The sequence below is a fragment of the Opisthocomus hoazin genome, chromosome 13 (genome assembly GCF_030867145.1).
Source record: "Opisthocomus hoazin isolate bOpiHoa1 chromosome 13, bOpiHoa1.hap1, whole genome shotgun sequence".
Classification (NCBI taxonomy): Eukaryota; Metazoa; Chordata; class Aves; order Opisthocomiformes; family Opisthocomidae; genus Opisthocomus; species Opisthocomus hoazin.
This window is the reverse complement of record NC_134426.1, coordinates 27,766,758-27,784,533: the sequence shown is the minus strand read 5'-3', so window position 1 is coordinate 27,784,533 and position 17,776 is coordinate 27,766,758. Positions and strand designations below refer to the sequence as shown.

The window sequence follows — 17,776 nt, the reverse complement described above, 5'->3', positions numbered from 1 at the left end:
GTGGCGGCGTTCCGGAGGGAAGGGCCGGCGGGTGAGACCGTCGGGAGCAGCTGCTGGAGCGGTCCCCAGTCCATGCTCTCCGTTTCGTTGCAGGGTGACAGCAGCATTCGCTACTTCGAGATCACGGACGAATCGCCCTACGTTCACTACCTCAACACCTTCAGCAGCAAAGAGCCGCAGAGGGGCATGGGCTTCATGCCGAAGAGGGGCCTGGACGTGAACAAGTGCGAGATCGCCAGGTGAGGAGGGAGGCTGTCAGGGTGGCCGGTGTCCTCGTAGGCAGCCACCCATCACCAGCTCAGCCGAGCAGAGAGGGGAAGGTCCTGCTTTCCGTTCTGTTGCCGTTCCTGCGGGGCGTAGGACCCCGCTGTTGGACGGACCTCTCTGCCGCGCTGCGGTGTTTGTTGGGACCAGTGACGTGAAGCGATTGGTACTTGTGCTGGGCATGGCATGACACAGCCCCACAGTCAGCTGGGGCTTGGGCTGAGTCTGTAACGAGTGAGGAGCGATAGCCAGCAGAATACCCTGCCTGCAGAAAACTGGCGTCAGGTCGGTTACAGAATCCCAGCATGGTCGGGGTTGGCAGGGACCTCTGTGGGTCACCCAGCCCAACCCCCTGCCCAAGCAGGGTCACCCAGAGCAGGCTGCACAGCACCGCGGCCAGGAGGGACTGGAATATCTCCAGAGAAGGAGACTCCACAGCCTCCCTGGGCAGCCTGGGCCAGGGCTCCGTCACCCTCAGAGGGAAGAAGTTCTTCCTCATGAAGGAACAGCCTGCACGTTAGGAGGAGTGTGGGCAGCAGGGCGAGGGAGGTTCTCCTCCCCCTCTGCTCTGCCCTGGTGAGGCCCCATCTGCAGTGCTGGGTCCAGTGCTGGGCTCCCCAGTTCAAGAAAGATGAGGAGCTACTGGAGAGAGTCCAGCGGAGGGCTGCGAGGATGAGGAGGGGACTGGAGCATCTCTCCTATGAGGAGAGGCTGAGGGAGCTGGGCTTGTTCAGCCTGGAGAAGAGAAGGCTGAGAGGGGACCTTATAAATGCCTACAAATATCTGCAGGGTGGGGGTCAGGAGGATGGGGCCAGACTCTTTCCAGTGGTGCCCAGCGACAGGACAAGGGGCAACGGGCACAAACTGAAGCAGAGGAAGCTCCAGCTGAACCCGAGGAAGAACTTCTTCCCTCTGAGGGTGACGGAGCCCTGGCCCAGGCTGCCCAGGGAGGCTGTGGAGTCTCCTTCTCTGGAGATATTCCAGCCCCGCCTGGCCGCGGTGCTGTGCAGCCTGCTCTGGGTGACCCTGCTTGGGCAGGGGCTGGGCTGGGTGACCACAGAGGTCCCTTCCAACCCCTCCATGCTGGGATTCTGTGATATCGATGATAAACTCCTGGTGCCAGAGCCTGACGTCATGCACGGAGCGGGTGGGTTGGAAGCTGGGCTCAGGGGTTGAGAGGGTGATGGAAGCAGCAGCGCGTGACCGGAGTGCGGCAGTGGTTCGGAGACCGTGGCGCAGTGTGAGAGCAGGTCCGTGTCGCAGCAGTGGCTCCTGGCACGCCGCGGGCAGGGAGCGCGCTGGCTGTTGCCCCTGAAGCCTTCTGATGCTCCTTTGGTTGCTACCAAACGCGGGAGCCGCTGGCAGGGAGCAGAGCAGTGCCCGGGGCCGGGCTCAGGGCATTGGGGTCTGCGGGACTGCGAGGGGTGGCCGGAGAGCAGCGGGCTGGCTGGCTGTGCGGTGCTTGTCGCGGGGGTCCGAGCCTCCAAAGTCACCGGGGCCCTGGGAGGGGACCTCTGCACACCCTCGGGGGGGGTTTCTCCAGCCCTTGCTGGGCTCTGCAAGTCCTAGCGCATCCCAGCTCCGACGCCTCGGGGTTCCTTGTTTTCCGTCGCCCCTGCTTCCCGGCGCGCTGCTGTGTGTGGGGGGTCCTCACGCCCCAGTCACGCCTTTCCTTTTTCCTCGAAAGGTTCTTCAAGCTCCACGAGAGGAAATGCGAGCCCATCATCATGACGGTTCCTCGGAAGGTGAGCGCTACCCCCTGGTTCTGCGGGTTGAAGCCTGCTGCTGCCTTCCAGCCCCAAGGCGCTTGACCGATTCCTCTCTTCTGGCTTGCAGTCGGACCTCTTCCAGGACGACCTGTACCCCGACACAGCCGGCCCCGAAGCAGCGCTGGAAGCGGAGGAGTGGTTTGAGGGGAAGAACGCAGATCCCCTGCTCATCTCCTTGAAGCACGGGTACATTCCAGGCAAGAACAGGGATCTCAAGGTGGTCAAGAAGAACATACTGGACAACAAGCCCGCCGCCAACAAGAAGAGCGATCTGATAAATGCTCCAAAGAAAGCAGCCGATGCCTCAAACACCGTGAGTAAAATCCACCAGGTTTTGGGGACGGTGGCTTGACGTGATGGCCAGGGCACTGCGTCCTCGGAGGTCGTTACAGCAAAGCTCTAGCGTGCGTGACGCCCGGGCCCTGGGTGCCGGTGGGTGGCCCGGAGTGGGGGTGGTCGGCGAGTTGCGCTGTTCCGGGCGAGGTTTCCCTGCCTGTGGAAGGTCGCGGGGAGCAGTGACACCAAGGACAGCTTGGCTGCTGGTCCCAGCCACCTGCCTGCCTGGGAGGGCTTCCACGCACCCCTTTTTTTGTGTAAAACCCAGCGCAGACAGCGGGACAGATGCACCCCTGACTACGCAGGTCCAGAAGGCGGTTGGGGAAGTCCGTAATTGGGGGTGACACGGGGTAGAGTGATATGTGGAGACGTGGAAGTGACAGCTGTCAGTCAAGGAGGTCCTTAAAGGCCGTTAAAGAGCAGACACCGGTCCAGTGTGTCCTTGGAGCTGGCCCTGCTGCCGCTGGCAGTGCTGCTCCGTGCGCGGAGTGTCATAATCACAGAGTCATTAAGGTTGGAAGAGACCTTGAAGATCAACAAGTCCACAAGCGCCGCGGTGCCTGCGCCCGGCGTGCGTCCCGCGCTCGCCCCCACCCCGCCACGCGTGCGTCGGGAGCTCCCGTCCGCCCTCCTAACGCGCACCCTTCTCCTCTCGCCTTCCAGCAAAACGAAGCCAAATTGGATGAGATCTTGAAAGAGCTGAAATCCATAAAAGACACGATCACCAACCAGGACGAGCGCATTTCCAAGCTGGAGGAGCAGATGGCCAAGATCGCGGACTGAGCGGCGCTGGCCCCGCCGCCGGCCCAGGCACATTCCAGTTCCCCCAGTTCGGCAAGCAGCAGCTGCAGCATTCCAGTACGAGCTTTCCTGTTCTCCTAAATTCACGTCAACGAGAGCCGATGATTAAAGCCAAGCTTTTTAGTGACAGATTTTTTTTTTTTTCCTGATGTTTTAATGAATTTATGTGACTGTGTCAAACAAGTCAAAAACAAAAAGTGCTACTTTTACAGTTTTTTTTTTTTTTTCCAGATGTTATGAATTCTTGAAAACAAAATCCATTCTGACTTTCAATGTTGTGCCCAAATATCTTTTTCTAGAGGTAGGGACCAATGCCACATTGTTCTTAACCATTTTTTAAAGTTGCCAAAAAAAAAAAAAAAAAAAAAAAAGTTGCTTTTTATTTTTTCTGGTTTGCCACTTTGCAGTATTTGTGTTTGGAGTTGAACGGGACGGCGCTGCGCGCGTGGGTGTGTGCGTGGCGGGCGTTCACGCTGTGCAGAGAACAAAGCTGAAGCTGTTTGGTATAAATCTGCCATCTCGAACAATCAGATCGGTTTCCTTCGCAGCGTGGCCCAGGCTGCTGCTGAAACCCCTCGGACGTGGTCCCGGCTGCCTCCCCTGCCTCCCGAACGCGTCCCCAGCGCCGCTGCCGCGCACTTAGAGGTGACTCGTGCCACAAAACCTCTGCTCCCGTGACACCCTGCAGGATTTTTAAGCTACCGTCGTGTTGCCCTGCTGACAAATAATCCCATGCCCTGGGTTCCTCTCGCCGCGTGCGAACGGGCGTGTTGTATGTGCCGGGGTTTTTTTTTTATGTTGAGGCAGAAGACGCTTCCACGCGGGAAGGGTTTCGACGTTCACCCACGGAGCAGGGAGTCGGCGGCGGGAGACGCGGGCCGTGGGTCGCTGGTGGGTCTCCGCGGTGCCCGTTGCGGCCGCGGGCGTTGCTGGGAAGACGTGGCCCCACGCTGTCCCGACGTGTCCCGGCGCTGTCCCGACGTGTCCCCGCACCGTCCCGCTCGTTGGCCTTCAAGAAGCTTTCGGAATCTGCGCGCTTGCGGCTCCGTGGCCCCTCACCTTGGCGCTGGCGTTGGAGCTGCGGGCTCTGCTTCCGAAGCGGCGTTAGCGCTAGGTAGGCGACTTGGTCGTGACAGGTCCCTGGCCACAAAATGCCTCCGTGTTTTTTTTTTTATAATTATCCTTTTTTATTTTTCCCCACTCTCCATCATTCCTGCCTTGCCACCTCCCACTGCTGTAAGGCTTTGCAGGAAATTCCCCGTTCCCGGCTCCGAGCAGTGACCTCCATCCCCAGGCCTCCAGACTGGAAGGGACTGGGGAGGGTGGTTTAGATCCCAGCTTGGAGAACTGGCTTCTCCCGTGGTCGTTTGAGCTCCTCAGGGGGAAAAGACCCCGGGAGCAGGCCGGGCTCTCGAGCTCCTCGCAGAATTCCTCGCTGGACGCCTCACTCCGCAAACCTCTGCTCAGCGAGGGGGGCTGCCCGTCCCGGGCCGTGAGCAGGACCCGTGCCACCCCGGCAAGCTGGGACGCCCCGTGTCGAATCCAAAGGTGGGCGAAGGCGGTCGGGTGCCGAGGGCTGGGCTGCGGAGCCTCGGCGCCCGGCCGTGCCGGGGACCGGTCCCCGAGCATCCCCGGCGTGCATTTGTGTGCGGGGGAGCTGCCGCACCGAGCAGCGTCCCCGGCATCCCCGGCGGCTGCCACTCGGCGCGGGGACACGTCCCTTCGCCCAGGCTGAAGTCATCTTTTTTATTTTTTTCCCATTAGTTTAGCTAGAAATCCTCAAATTCTCCATTTTTTTTCCAGTGTTTGCATGTTCAGAACTTTACCGATTAAGGCTTCTCTGTGCTGGAGGGATGTCTGCGTGCGCGGAGGCGAAGCCCCGCCGCGGGGCCGGCCGGGCGACGCGGCTGGAGAGGGGGCAGAGGAGGTGTTCCCATGGCACGGCAGCTGCCGAAAAACGGGTTTGCTTGGTTGGAAGCGGCGAGCGTGGCGGGAGGGACCCGCGTCCCCCTGCCCCGTGGCCGCGGGGTGCCCAGCCCAGACGCCCCGGGTTGCTTGACCGTTTGGTGACGTTGCTGTGTCGCAGTCAGTGGCTGAGGTGATGTGTGATTTTATTTCTTTGGAAGACAAAAACCCCCGACGTGATGCTCCCCCGAAGAGTGGTCTCTGTGTCGCTTTGTACGCGTGACTTCAGGGTTGGGTGCTTGGGGACCTGCTGTTTTTAGCTGCTTGGAGGGAAATCGGGTTTCTGAGACGCTGGATTGAAACGCCCGGAGATCGGGGTGTGGCGGACGGTCCGAGGAGGGCGGAGGAAAGGCCGCCCTGCGTTGAAGTTTATCACCTGTATTTTATTTAAATGAACTGATGCCTAGCCAGGCTCAACCGGAGTCAGTGCCTGAAGCTTTTTGTAGCCGTGAAATCCCAGAAGAGAACCAGCGAAGCCCTGAAAGATGCGCTCTTATAGAGCGGCCGTAGGATCTGTCCAAATACTCGCTTCCATTTTCAAAAGATAAAACTCATTGATTATAAACTCCCTCTGGTTTGCTTTTTCTTTGACTCGCTGCAGCCTGCGCCCACCGCTGCCCGGTAGCACGAGCGCTTAATTAGTAACGGGGTTATTAATGAACCCGAGGGCTGGGTGCGGGACGCGGCGGCAGGGTTGCGGCGAAGCGGGGCCTGGGTAGACGTGGTCTCCCATGGGAACGGCACTGGGGGGGACTGGTTAAGGTGGGAAAGGCTGAAGGGCAGAGAAAGCCCAGGCTGGAGCAGCCTCCCCAGGGCCACAGCGCTTCGCCCTCCATTTCCCAGCCGCCTTCCGCTGCGCCCGGTGCCCCCCGGCACAGCCCCTCGGCCCGGCCGTGCCTGGGGACAGCACGGGGATGCTTTGGGAGAGGCGATGCTCCCGGACCACCCATGCACGCTCATCCCTCCGCAGACCCCAACCCCATTTTCCGTGCGTGTTTTCCTACGGGAGATCTGGGGGACGGCGGGAACCGGGACGCTTTCCCAGCCCCCATGGCCAGGGGAAGGGCTGGGTGGGTGCCGGGGGGCTGCGGGGGGCCCCGGCGGCAGCCGCAGAGCCTTGGCTGCGGATGTGCTCTTGCAGCACCCTTCCTGCGGCTGCACCTCCCGCCCGTGCCGCCCCGGTGCTTGTGGTTTGGGTCGGGCAACGCCCCGCGGCCCCCGCAGCCCCCCGAGAGCTGCTGTCGGTGCCGGGACAAGGGCCCTGCCAACGCCTTGAGCCTTCGCCCTCCTCTTCCTCCTCTTCACACCCGAAGGCCGTCGCCCGGTGTTGGGGTACCCCCCGTCTCGGGGCATCGTGACCTGCCCCCCCGTCTCCTTCGTGCCCACACCGTGCCCGGGGCGGGGGCGTGACGTCCTTCCCCCCCGCCCGGGCTCTCCGAAACCGCAGCCGCTCTTCCGCGCCCGCCTTCCCTTCCCCGCCCGGGCGCAAGGCGGAGGGCGGCCCGCGACGCCCCTCGCTCTCGGCCGTTGCCCGGCCCCGGGGGCTGCCCTGGTGCCCCCCGTGCCCTCGCTGGCGATGGCTGCTGGAGCTGCAGCTCGGGGTCCCGCCACGGCCCCCCGCAGAGGTGAGCCCTGGCAGGAGGGTGTCGGGTCGGGGCTCGGCCCCGGGGATGCTGCGGGTGCGAAGGGGATGCTCGGGGTCCCCCCCCCCCGGGGCGTGTGCGGGTTTTCGGGGTGCCACGCTCCCTGCGTGCGGGTCCCTGGGGGGGTTAGGAGCGGGTGGGTGCTTTGGGGACGCGGGAGCCTCCCGGGGATGCTCGGCACGCGGATGCGCGTGGGTGTGGGGACGCGGGGGGCTGCTGGGGGGCTGTCGGTGTAACGAGGAGGGGGTTTGGGGGGGTTGGGGTGGGTTTGCCTCTCTGCCCACTCCAGCATAGACGCAGGGGCTCAGCCCCAGAGCCCCATGCGAGCCCGGCCGGTGGAGGGGGAGGACGGCCGCCCCGGGAGGGGGGGTCGATCACAGCATCTGCGCCATCCCTGCGGTTTCGTTTCTGCACGGGGACTCATCCTGCAACCGCCCGGCCCGCAGCAGCCGTCTCCATCGCGGCTCGTTTCCCGTTTCCAGACGCTCGACTTCCCTTGCCGAAGTTTCTCCGCAAGCGGGGCCGCAGGTGGAGGCGGCTGCGCTCTGCCAGCCGCGGCTGCACGAGGTCGGGGTCCGCAGCCCCCACGCCCGGGGTCCCCACGCGATCCCTCCTCGGGCCTCAACGACGCAGCTCAGCATCCTCCCGCAGCCAGACCCCGGTTTCATCCTCCTGCTCCGTTCCCCCTGCAGGTCCCATGGCACCGGGCTGGGCCACGCTGGCGATGCTGGCGCTGGTGCTGAGCACCCTGCGGGCGTGCGGGGCCGTGCCGCCGCCGGAGCGCGGTGGGCAGTGGGTCTGGGGGCCAGCGCGGGACCCCCTGCCGCTCTCCCGCAGGAAGAGAGCCGATGGCGGGCAGCAGCCGGGGACCACGGCCGCCACGCCGGGGCACGGCCGTGCCGCCACCGCGATGCCCGAGAGCAACGGGACCGCTGAGCCCGACCCGCTGCTGGGCTCCGCGCCACCACCGTCACCCAGCACCAACGCCAGCCTGCACTGGGTACCCGTTATACCAACCACAGCTGATCCCCTGGATGAGACCGATTCCCCCGAGCTGCTGCCGAGCTCTGCACCGTCACCCAGCACCAACGCCAGCCTGCACTGGGTACCCGTTATACCAACCACAGCTGATCCCCTGGATGAGACCGATTCCCCCGAGCTGCTGCCGGGCTCTGCACCGCACGGCACGCAGGCAGAACCCCAAAAGAGCATCGCCACCATCCCCGGCCGGCTCCCATCGCCCGGAGAGGAGGGGACAGCAGCCGGAAGCACAGACAGCAGCTCCTCCGTGGGGCCACGCTCAGCGACCCCCCCAGCCCTCAGCCCCACCACCACGGGGTCCAAGAAAGTCCAGAAAGCCGGAGCCACCCCTGCCCCGACCCATTCAACCCCTCGGGATGCGGAACCGGGGGCGACGGCGGTGCCGCTCCCCTGGGACCCCAGCGGGGTGACGGCCAAGTGCCTGCTGGCCATCCTGCTGCTGGCGCTGGTGGCCGCCACCTTCATGGTGTGCACGGGGGTGCTGGGGGCCCTGCTCTGGCGGCGGGCGCGGACGGCCCACCACCGGCTCAGCAGCACCGAGATGGTCTGCATCTCCTCCCTGCTGCCCGACGGCGAGGTGCCCGCCAACGGCCCCAAGCCCGGCGCAGCGCGGCGGCCGAAGCTGCTGCGCGACAGCGGCTCCGAGGCCGACGGCGACAACCTGACTCTCAACAGCTTCTTGCCAGAGCGCTCCTGAGCCGCGGGGATGGGGTCCGGCATCCCGGAGCAGCGGGGGGACAGGGTCCGGTGTCCCGGAGCAGTGGGGGGACGGGGTCCGGTGTCCCGGAGCAGCGGGGAGATGGGGTCCGGCATCCTGGAGCAGCAGGGGGGTGGGGTCCGGCATCGCAAAGCAGCGGGGGGATGGGGTCCAGCATCCTGGAGCAGCGGGGGGATGGGGTCCGGTGTCCTGGAGCAGCGGGGGGACGGGGTCCGGCATCCCGGAGCAGCGGGGGGATGGGGTCCAGCATCCCAGAGCAGCGGGGGGACGGGGTCTGGTGTCCTGGAGCAGCGGGGGGACGGGGTCCGGTGTCCCGGAGCAGCGGGGGGACGGGGTCCAGCATCCCGGAGCAGCGGGGGGACGGGGTCCGGTGTCCCGGGGCAGCGGGGGGACGGGGTCCAGCATCCCGGAGCAGCGATGCCCGGCCATGATGGAGCTGCAGGACCCCCACCCCTTCGGGTTTTACCTTGGACTGGCGTGATGGGGAGCTGCTTTCCCCAAGGCGAGCTCAGCCCGCGAGGCCAACCCCATTAAAGCGTTACCTGGACATGGTGGTCTCTTCCCCCCAGCCCCCTCCCCGCTCCACCGCCTGCCCACATCCCCCCCGCCATAATTTCACTTCTCCATCCTCCTCTCGCTCTCCCCGGTCCCCCGGGGGGGGGGAGGAGAACCGAAACCCACAGCCGCCCCTCGCCCGGCAGGGGCCCAGACCCTGGGGGCTTGGGGACCGCAGCCCCTGGGACCCCTCCCCGCGTGGGTCTGGCCTCGTGCCGCGATGTGGGAGCGGAAAGGGTGGTGGTGCCGGGGCGGAAATGCTGGGGGGGACAGGGACGGGGACGGGTGTGCTCATGGCGCAACGTGTTCCTGCCCTGCGGTCGCCCGCGGCGAGGTGAGGGGACGCAGCCGGGCCCGACGCTGCTCGTCCCCGGGGAGCAAACGATGGCCGCCGGCTCTTGGTCTTGGCCGGGCTGTCCCCGCTGGGGCTGGGAGGGACGGGGAGAGCAAAGCCATGAGGGGACACCGAGGGTCCCCCCCGCCTTGGTGCTGCCTGTACCTGGGGGCTGAGGTTTGCTCCCAGGTCCCACCTCCACCCAGTGCAAAGGTGTCGGTCACCCCTGGAGCCACCAGCACGGCCCCTTCCCCGTGCCCAGCCCTGAGGGAGTAGAAATGGCCCAGGACTGTCCCTGCCCTGCCAGGCTCCGTGTCCCCCACCCCCATCCCTGCTCCGGCCAGGCTCAGCACCCCCATCCCCACCCCTTTCCGGGCAGGTTCAGTGTCCCCATCCCTGCCCAAGTTGGGCTCGGTGTCCTCATCCCTGCCCCAGCCAGGCTCAGCACCCGCATCCCCACATCCCCACCCCTCCCCGGGCAGGTTCAGTGTCCCCCATCCCTGCCCAAGTTGGGCTTTGTGTCCCCATCCCTCCATCCCCATCCCTGCCCAAGGCGGGCTCGGTGTCCCCATCCCTGCACCCCCACCCCTACCCAAGGCGGGTTTGGTGTCCCCATCCCTTTGTCCCCATCCCTGCTGTGGCCAGGCTCAGCGTCCCCATCCCCACCCCTGCCCAAGGTGGGCTTGGTGTCCCCATCCCTTCGTCCCCATCCCTGCCCCAGCCAGGCTCAGCATCCGCATCCCCAGGTCCCCATCCCTGCTGTGGCCAGGCTCAGCGTCCCCACGTCCCCACCCCTGCCCTGCCAGGCTCAGCGTCCCCATCCCCGTGCCCCCATGCCCACCCCACCCAGCACCCCACGCCGCCCTCCATGCCCACACAGGTGGGCAGCGAAGCGTTCCGGCATCGCCGTGCCGCCCCGAGAGCCACTTCTGGGGGTGGCCATCCCTGGGGGGGGGAGGGGCTGGCAGCACGGGGCTCACCTGCACCCCGACCCGACGCCTGTTTACATTCGTGCTCTGCTTCGGGTATTTTCCATCCGGGGCCGAGCAGCCTCGCTGGCCCCACAAATGTAAATGTTTACGGGTGCGTCAGCGTGGGCGAGGGGATCGCAGCCGGCGGCCGGTCCCCAGCTCGGAGCAGCAACGCCGTTGTCCCAGGAACGCTCGGGCGTCAACGCCACCCTGTTTTGTCCCCCCCCACCCCACGCCCGCAGACGCCCGTGCCAAAAAGCAGCTGCAGGAGTCCGTGGCTCAGCCGTAACGGGCACGGAAGTTCACGGACCCCGGAGTCCGTAGGGACCACTGACACCCCCCCCCCCAGCCCTGCTGTGTCTCGGAGGCCAAGGGATGCTCCCGTCACCCGGAGGCTCAGCCACCCTCCGTCCCCGCTCCAGGGAGGGATGAGGCGGCGAAGGCGGATGGGTGCTGGTCGGCGGCATCGCCCTGCCCCGTGCCAGCCGCTCCGCAGCGGCAGCCCGGCGAGGATAAACTTTGCTCCAGCGCCGGAGCACGAGCCGGCTGCCCGGAGCCAGGGATCGCCCTATTTGGCGTCGTCAGCGGGTGCTGTCGGGCTGCCATCTCCCAGCTCACGGCAGAGGAATCCGCAGGAACCCAGCGCGGCGGCACGGCCGGATCCTCGGGGCTGTGGGTGGCGTGGGGGCTGGGCACGGTGCTGCACACGGGGCTGAGCGCTCGGCATGCAGGATCAGTCCCACCCCCGAGGATTTTGCTGGCACAGCAAAGCGCAGCCGGGCGAAGCAAATTACAAGCAGAGCGGGGCCGAAATGTCTCAAATTGCAGGGTCCCTGGGGCCGGCCGGGCCGCCGAGCCGAGCCCTGCGGGGTCCCCGCGTTCCAGCTGCCCCAAATTACAAAGCGGGGCCCGGGCGGCACAGCCCAGCCCAGCGCCGCGGGGCCGAGCCCTCGCCGGCCGCAGGCAAAAACGGCATCGTAATGGCCGGTGTGCGCTGGCACCGGGGGCTGCCCGTGCCCGCGTCCCCGCCGCCCCGGGAAGAGCCAGGGATGGTGGGGACCACAGCTGGGGATGGGTGGGGACCCTGGACCAGGAGGGATGGGGACCCTGGGCAAGGAGGGATGGGGACTCTGGCCAGGGTGGGATGGGGACCCCAGACAAGGAGGCATGGGGACCCTGGTCGGCATGGGATGAGGACCCTGGGCAAGGAGGGATGGGGACGCTGGACCAGGATGGATGGGGACCCTGGACCGGGAGGGATGGGGACCCTGTCCAGGGTGGGATGGGGACCCCAGACAAGAAGGGATGGGGACCCTGGCCAGGGTGGGATGGGGACCCCAGACAAGAAGGGATGGGGACCCTAGACCGGGAGGGATGGGGACCCTGTCCAGGGTGGGATGGGGACCCCAGACAAGAAGGGATGGGGACCCTAGACCGGGAGGGATGGGGACCCCAGACAAGAAGGGATGGGGACCCTGTCCAGGGTGGGATGGGGACCCCAGACAAGAAGGGATGGGGACCCTGGCCAGGGTGGGATGGGGACCCCAGACAAGAAGGGATGGGGACCCTAGACCGGGAGGGATGGGGACCCTGGCCAGGGTGGGATGGGGACCCCAGACAAGAAGGGATGGGGACCCTGGCTGGAGTGGGATGGGGACCCCAGACAAGGAGGGATGAGGACTCTGGGCAAGGAGGGATGGGGACACTGGGCAAGGTGGGATGGGGATGCTGGCCAGGGTGGGATGGGGACCCCAGACAAAGAGGGATGGGGACCGTGGACCAGGAGAGATGGGCACCCTGGATCAGGAGGGATGGGGACCCCAGCCAAGGAGGCTCAGCCCAGCGCTGGCATTGCTGGGCACATGGCGGCGGGGTGGGGGTGGGGGGGATTGCAGCCCCATCCCCAGCTGAGCTGCAGGAATGAGTCCAGACGCTGCTCGCACCCTCCAGCCCAGCTCGGCCACCCTCGCAGCCCCCAGCCCCCCCGTGCCTTTCCCCCTTCCCCTCTAAGATTTCAGCCCTGACCACCCCAGGCCGGGAAAAGCCGCCCCAGCAGCTGCGCGGAGCCGCCGGCTGCGGCCAGACGGACGGACACGCTATTTCTGGGAGCCGCGCTGATGTTCCGCGACGCCGGGAGAATCCCGAACGGCACCGGTTCCTCTCGGGTGGCGGTGGGGATGGGCACCCTCACCCCCCCAGCCCCACGGTGGCTGTGGTCCCTGGGTGCTGGCGATGGTTTTTTTTTGCGGGGGGCTCTGGCCGGGTCCCCAGGGAGGCGAATAGCAGGAGGATGAAGTCACCCGCTGGTGACTGAAGCCTCTTGAGCAACTTCAGCTGGGGCGGAGGGGACCGGGGCGGGTGGGCAGAGCGATGCTGGGTGGGGGGTCCAGGCAATGCCCCCGGACCCCCAGCCTGGAGGCCCAGCTGCAGAGCCTGGGGTGCTCTCTGCACCCCGAAGCAGAGGTGCCTGCGCAGGAGCGTTTCCAGGCTGCGGCGTTTCAGAACTGGTCTCCTGAAATCAAGGTCGGGGGGGGTCTCAAGTGCCGTTTGCCCCCACGCCACACTGCCGGCCCCCCAGCGATACCGGGGCACCGAGCCTGGCACCCTCCCTGTCCCCTCCAGCCCCCGGGTGCTGCGTGGCCGCCATGGCCATGCCCCAGTCAGGGCAGGGCAGCAGGGCTGGGGTTGGGCGCGAGGGCAGGACCCGGCCTGGGGTGCCGTGTTGGGTATCTGGGTGGGGGGGTCCCGGCACGGCATCCCCACGGGGGGTTTTGGGGGGTGCCAGCATCCCCGTCCCACCATGGCGGCTCAGCCACGTGGCCACAGGATGGAGCTTGACCTCCCCACCGGCAAAAACCACCCTTGCAACCAAACTCCCCTGCCCCCCCTTTCCCCACTTGCCCCCCCCCAAAAGCGTCCCCTTCCAGCGGCGCTGCTGGGATGATGGGGGGCACCGGGGCTCCCCACTTTGCTGGCAGAGCCAGAGGCCGGGAAGCACCCCCCCCCCCAGCTTCCAGATGGATTTCGGCAGGGAGGGGGCCGGGGGCCGCCTGCCCCTCGCCGGCCTCCCACGCTCCCTCCCCACACCGGCCCTAATGAGAACAAGCTGGTCCCGGGCTGCGACGCAGGAGCAGGAGGAGGAGGAGGAGGAGGAGGAGGAGGAGGAGAAGGAGAAGGAGGAGGCTCCATCCCAGCAGGCAGCAGAAAGGGGCGCGAGGAGGCGAGGTGCGCGGGACAGACCCCCGTCCTCCCGGCTCCCTCCCGCCAACGCGGCGGCTGCGGGCGAGGTGAGGATCCCACCGGCAACGCCGGCCCCCCAGTTTTGGGCTGGCTCCTTGGCGGGGGCTCCGGCTGCCCCACGGCCCCAGGGCTGGGCACGGTCCCCGTGGCGGGAGGTGGGATGGAGCCGGCCGCGTGGCCGGGCACGGTTCGGAGGATGCTGCGCCCGGACAAGATCAGAATCGGGCCTTTCCCGAGCGTTTGGGGAGCGGCGCGGGGTTCGCCTGCGTCCGGCCAAGCCGGAGCCGGGAACGCGCTGTGGGTCTGGGGGTGGGCGAGCGCGGGGATGGGATGGGGACGGAGGGCTGGCGATGGCCGTGGCTGCTCCTGGCACGGAGCTGGGCTGCGGTCAAGCCCCTCCGAGGCTGCTCGTTAGCTCTGCTCGCTAACGGCGGATTCATACCTCCGCCTTCCCCGGGACCCCTCTCCCTGCACAGCCAAGGGGCCCCTCTCTGCGGCGAAGGGGGAGGCTGAAGGGGCTCATCCCGACCCCCCAAAAACCCTCGTCATGGCGGTGCCAGCGTTACCACAGCCAGCCCAGCGCCCGTGGCGAGTCGGGGGTCCGGGGGTGCCGCCCACCTCCGCCGCCGGTTGTTTGCTCTGGTTTAATGCAAACCAGATTTCTGCAGCCGGGAAGGAGCCCGAAAGCCGAGTCCCGCTGCCGGAGTCCCTCCGGCTTGCAGCGCTGCTGCGTTGGGTTTGGGGGGGTGGGGGGGGAACGGCAGGAGGGTTGGGATGTGGGGGGCCTGAAGTCGGGGGAATGGTCCCGGGGGTCCCTGCCGACGGAGCTGGGTGGTGAGACCTTCCCGCGCGGAGCGGGAGAGCTCCGGCGGCGGCTCGATGGCGTTACGTGGCGCGGCCGGAACGCGACGCCGTCCCCCGGGAACGCTCGCACCCCGCTCCCGAACACACGGGGGTCCAGCGCAGAGGAGCACGGCACGGCAAGGGGACGGAGCTGGGACCCTCGGGCAGCCAGGACCCCCGGGACCCCCTGCTCAGCACGCTGCGGCTCCAGGGCCGCCCCTTTGCCCAGGCTCTGGGGGTCCCGCGCCCCGTCCCGGCGCTGCGCGGCGGCACCGGGGTGAAATCCTGCCGCCAAACTATTTTTAGCCACGCTCAAGCTGGGAATCGTTTAACGGTCGGCTCCGGGACGAGCGGTTGGGAAATGCCGCTCGCGCCGAGGGCCGGCCCCTCCGCGGCGTCGCCTGTGTCAGAGTTTCCACTGGAAACCTCAATTTTTCAGGAATTTTCTAATCAGCCAAATGACCGCTGTCTGAAGCCGGCTGCTGGCGGCGGCCCCTCGCCGCGCACGCAGCGTCCCCGGGGCTTGAGCAATTCGACTCAGCTGGTTTCCATCTATTTTTTGCAGCGCGCCATCGCAAAACAAACACAGACCCTCGCTCGGCGTCAGGGCCGAAACTGCAGCTGCGTTTTTTGCTTTTTTTAAGGAAATTCAGGCGGGCGGACGAGCGAGGGCCGCGAGCTCACCGTTGTGGGCGCCCCTCGTGCCGGAGCCACACGGCGGGGCTTCACCCGGGGCAGGGCTCGGGGGTCCCGCTCCATCGGGGTGCTAACGTTTCGCCCTCCGCTCTGCATCCCGCAGGCCGCCGTGCACGAGCGCCGGGGGAAGATGGCGGCGTGGCCAGCGATGGGCGCGTGCCTCCTGCTGCTGCTGCTGGCGGCATCCCCGGTGCGTTTGGCAGCGCCCCGGCACGCCGCGGTGCTCCCCGACGGCGGGGGCAGCGGGGACAGCGAGGAGGTCTCGGCCGTGCCGCCCGTCCTCCGTGCGACGCCGGTGACCGGCCCGACGGTGGGGGACGCGGTGGGGACCGCAGTCACCAACAGCTCGGCGCCGGGCGGCGTGCTGGACGGGCTGGTGGACTTCTTCAAGGAGTACATGCTGCTGGCGGTGGTGGTGGGCTCGCTGGCCTTCGTCCTCCTCTTCATCATCTGCGCCGCCGTCATCGTCCGGCAGAAGCACAAGGCGTCCGCCTACTACCCCTCCTCCTTCCCCAAGAAGAAGTACGTGGACCAGCGGGACAAGGCCGGGGGGGTCCGGGCTTTCAACGAGGTCCCCGAGAAAGCCCCCGGCGCCGAGGAGCCCCTCGACGGCAGCCGGCAGCTGCAGGCCGACATCCTCGCTGCCGCCCAGAACCTCCGCTCCCCCTCCAAGGCGCCGCAGGCCAACGGGGCCCGGGGGGAGCAGAAAGCCCCCCCTGAGGAAGAGGGGGATGAGGAGGAAGGAAGCAAAGAGTTAGAAGAGGAGCAACCTGCCCAGCCCCCTCCCCAAGATCCAGGCGCTGAGGAGGCGGCGGGTGCGGCAGGAGCCGGGGGTGAGGGGCCCCCCAGCGCAGCCCAGGGCGGCCCCCCGAGCCCCCCCATCTAGGGCAGGGACAGGGCCGGACACGCGATGGACGTGGTCATTGGTTGCTCCCTACGGAGCCCCGATGAATCCCCCCTCCCCGGCCCCCCAAGTCGGCCTTCTCCCAAATGTCATTGGTAAAATTACCGGCACCCCGGCCCCTGCCCGGCGGGGGGCTGCACGCTGCGGGGGTCTGCGCGGGGAGCGGGGCAGGGGCTCACCGCGACCTCGGGCACCGCGGGCTGGCCTTGCCGATCGCCGCGACCCCCGAGGAGACGGGGACGGGACGCCCGGGGCCACCCCTGCCCAGCCTGGGGGAGCAGGACTGGGGGGCAGCGACCCAAGCGCAGCCCAGAGCCCAGCAGGACTTTTGCTTTTATTTTTTTTCTTTTCTTCACCCCCGCAATAAAGCCGTTTCCTACGCAGCTCTCCTCTCCTGCGTGTTTCTGCAGCTCGTGGGGTGGCCGAGGCGCGGTCCCCACGTCTGACTGCTCCCTTGGGGCCCCCCCCACGCCGTGCTGGCTTTGGGGCAGTTCTGGCTGCAGCCCCGGCGCAGGGTCCCGGTCCCCCCCGAGCCCGGCCGGAGCAGCCGGCCTGGCCGTGCTTCGGGGTGAGGGCTCCCTGCGGGGACGAAACCCCCGGAGCCGCGCTTATCGCTCACAAAATCTGCAGGCCGACGCGCCGTTTCGGGGAAACCCTTATCTTGCACCCCGCAGCCGAGGGCAGGGGGGGACCGTGGGGACAGACAGCAAACCGGGAAGGCAACACATCCCCATCGCCCCCCATCCCCGCACCCACGCGTTGTCCCAGCCCCGCGGCGGGGAGGGCCGTGTCCCCGCGTCCCTGCACGGGGACACCCCTTCCCCTTGGAAGAAGAGCTGGCTTCTGCCTCCCCCTCGCCGAGGGGCTCCGGCGAGCACAACGAGCCCATTCTGCCCCAAAGTGGACACGGGTCTCTGGAGTTTCCCTGATTTTTTCTCTTTTTAAAGCTGGGAAACCGCAGGGCTGCTCGCAGGGAGATGGGGGCCACGCCGAGGGCCAGCGTCCGGCACCGCTGAGCCACCGCACCGCAAGAGCGGTCTTGTGAGCGACAAACCACAGCAACACGTGGCCTGCTCTGCACTAAAAATAAGAAAAAACAGTTGTGGAAAGACGTATCAGAATTAGACACTTCTATTTCAATGCGGTTTAAAAAGTTTTTAAGAAACCCTAGGTGTGAAAAAAGGCAAGTAAGGTTTCTTGGGTGGTTTAAAATCTTTAGAGCAGGCCAAGTTTTCAAGAGTGTTTTCTGTCTGTTTTGGGAATTTATGGAAATATGTCCCGGGGAAAGAGCAACCACCCGAAGGCATGGGAGAGCCCGGCGGGCTGCAGCGCAGAGGCTAAGCCACGCCAGGTCACCGCAGAACGTCCGACTGCCGGACGCTGGGGTGCCCCCGGCTCACACCCCGGCGTGCGGCTCCTCGAGGCGGCGAGCATCGCCCACGGCCTCGCCAGGACCCGCTCCGCGGCACCGCTCCGCAGAGGCATCGCCCGAGGGCTCAGCCCGAGCCCACCGCCCCCCAGCCACGCTACTCCCTGGGCTCAAACCCCGCGGTGCGTTTACCCTCTTTTAACAGAGCACTTGGCCAGTCCAAAGGTTGAATTTTTACAGAAGACACGCCAAAATTAAGACCCCGGGTGCATTAACCCTCGTTTAACGGAGCACTTGGCCAGTCTGAAGGTTGAATTCTTACAGAAG

The 17,776-nt window shown here is 66.6% G+C and overlaps 3 protein-coding genes across 3 annotated transcripts in view; all 3 read left to right on the top strand.

Moving 5' to 3' along the window:
• Positions 1–5,684, top strand: part of CORO1C (coronin 1C) — a 50,580-nt gene extending 44,896 nt beyond the window's left edge. Inside the window, exons 8-11 of the mRNA XM_075434516.1 lie at positions 94–239; positions 1,952–2,009; positions 2,101–2,346; positions 3,033–5,684. Of these exons, the coding sequence (XP_075290631.1) occupies positions 94–239; positions 1,952–2,009; positions 2,101–2,346; positions 3,033–3,152 (570 nt within the window). The 3' untranslated portion in view covers positions 3,153–5,684. The remainder of the gene's footprint in view (positions 1–93; positions 240–1,951; positions 2,010–2,100; positions 2,347–3,032) is intronic.
• On the top strand, positions 5,024–8,578 carry SELPLG (selectin P ligand). Its single transcript, XM_075434450.1, has 6 exons — positions 5,024–5,131; positions 5,761–5,897; positions 5,979–6,205; positions 6,277–6,467; positions 6,583–6,760; positions 7,261–8,578. The coding sequence occupies exons 1-6, from the start codon at positions 5,024–5,026 to the stop codon at positions 8,514–8,516; spliced, it is 2,097 nt and encodes a 698-aa protein (XP_075290565.1). The 3' UTR covers positions 8,517–8,578.
• Positions 8,579–13,603: 5,025 nt separating this feature from the next.
• TMEM119 (transmembrane protein 119) lies at positions 13,604–16,446 on the top strand. The gene is made up of 2 exons (XM_075434753.1): positions 13,604–13,684; positions 15,280–16,446. Exon 2 carries the CDS (start codon positions 15,307–15,309, stop codon positions 16,060–16,062), a length of 756 nt encoding a protein of 251 aa, XP_075290868.1. The 5' UTR covers positions 13,604–13,684; positions 15,280–15,306; the 3' UTR covers positions 16,063–16,446.
• Positions 16,447–17,776: the final 1,330 nt, after the last annotated feature.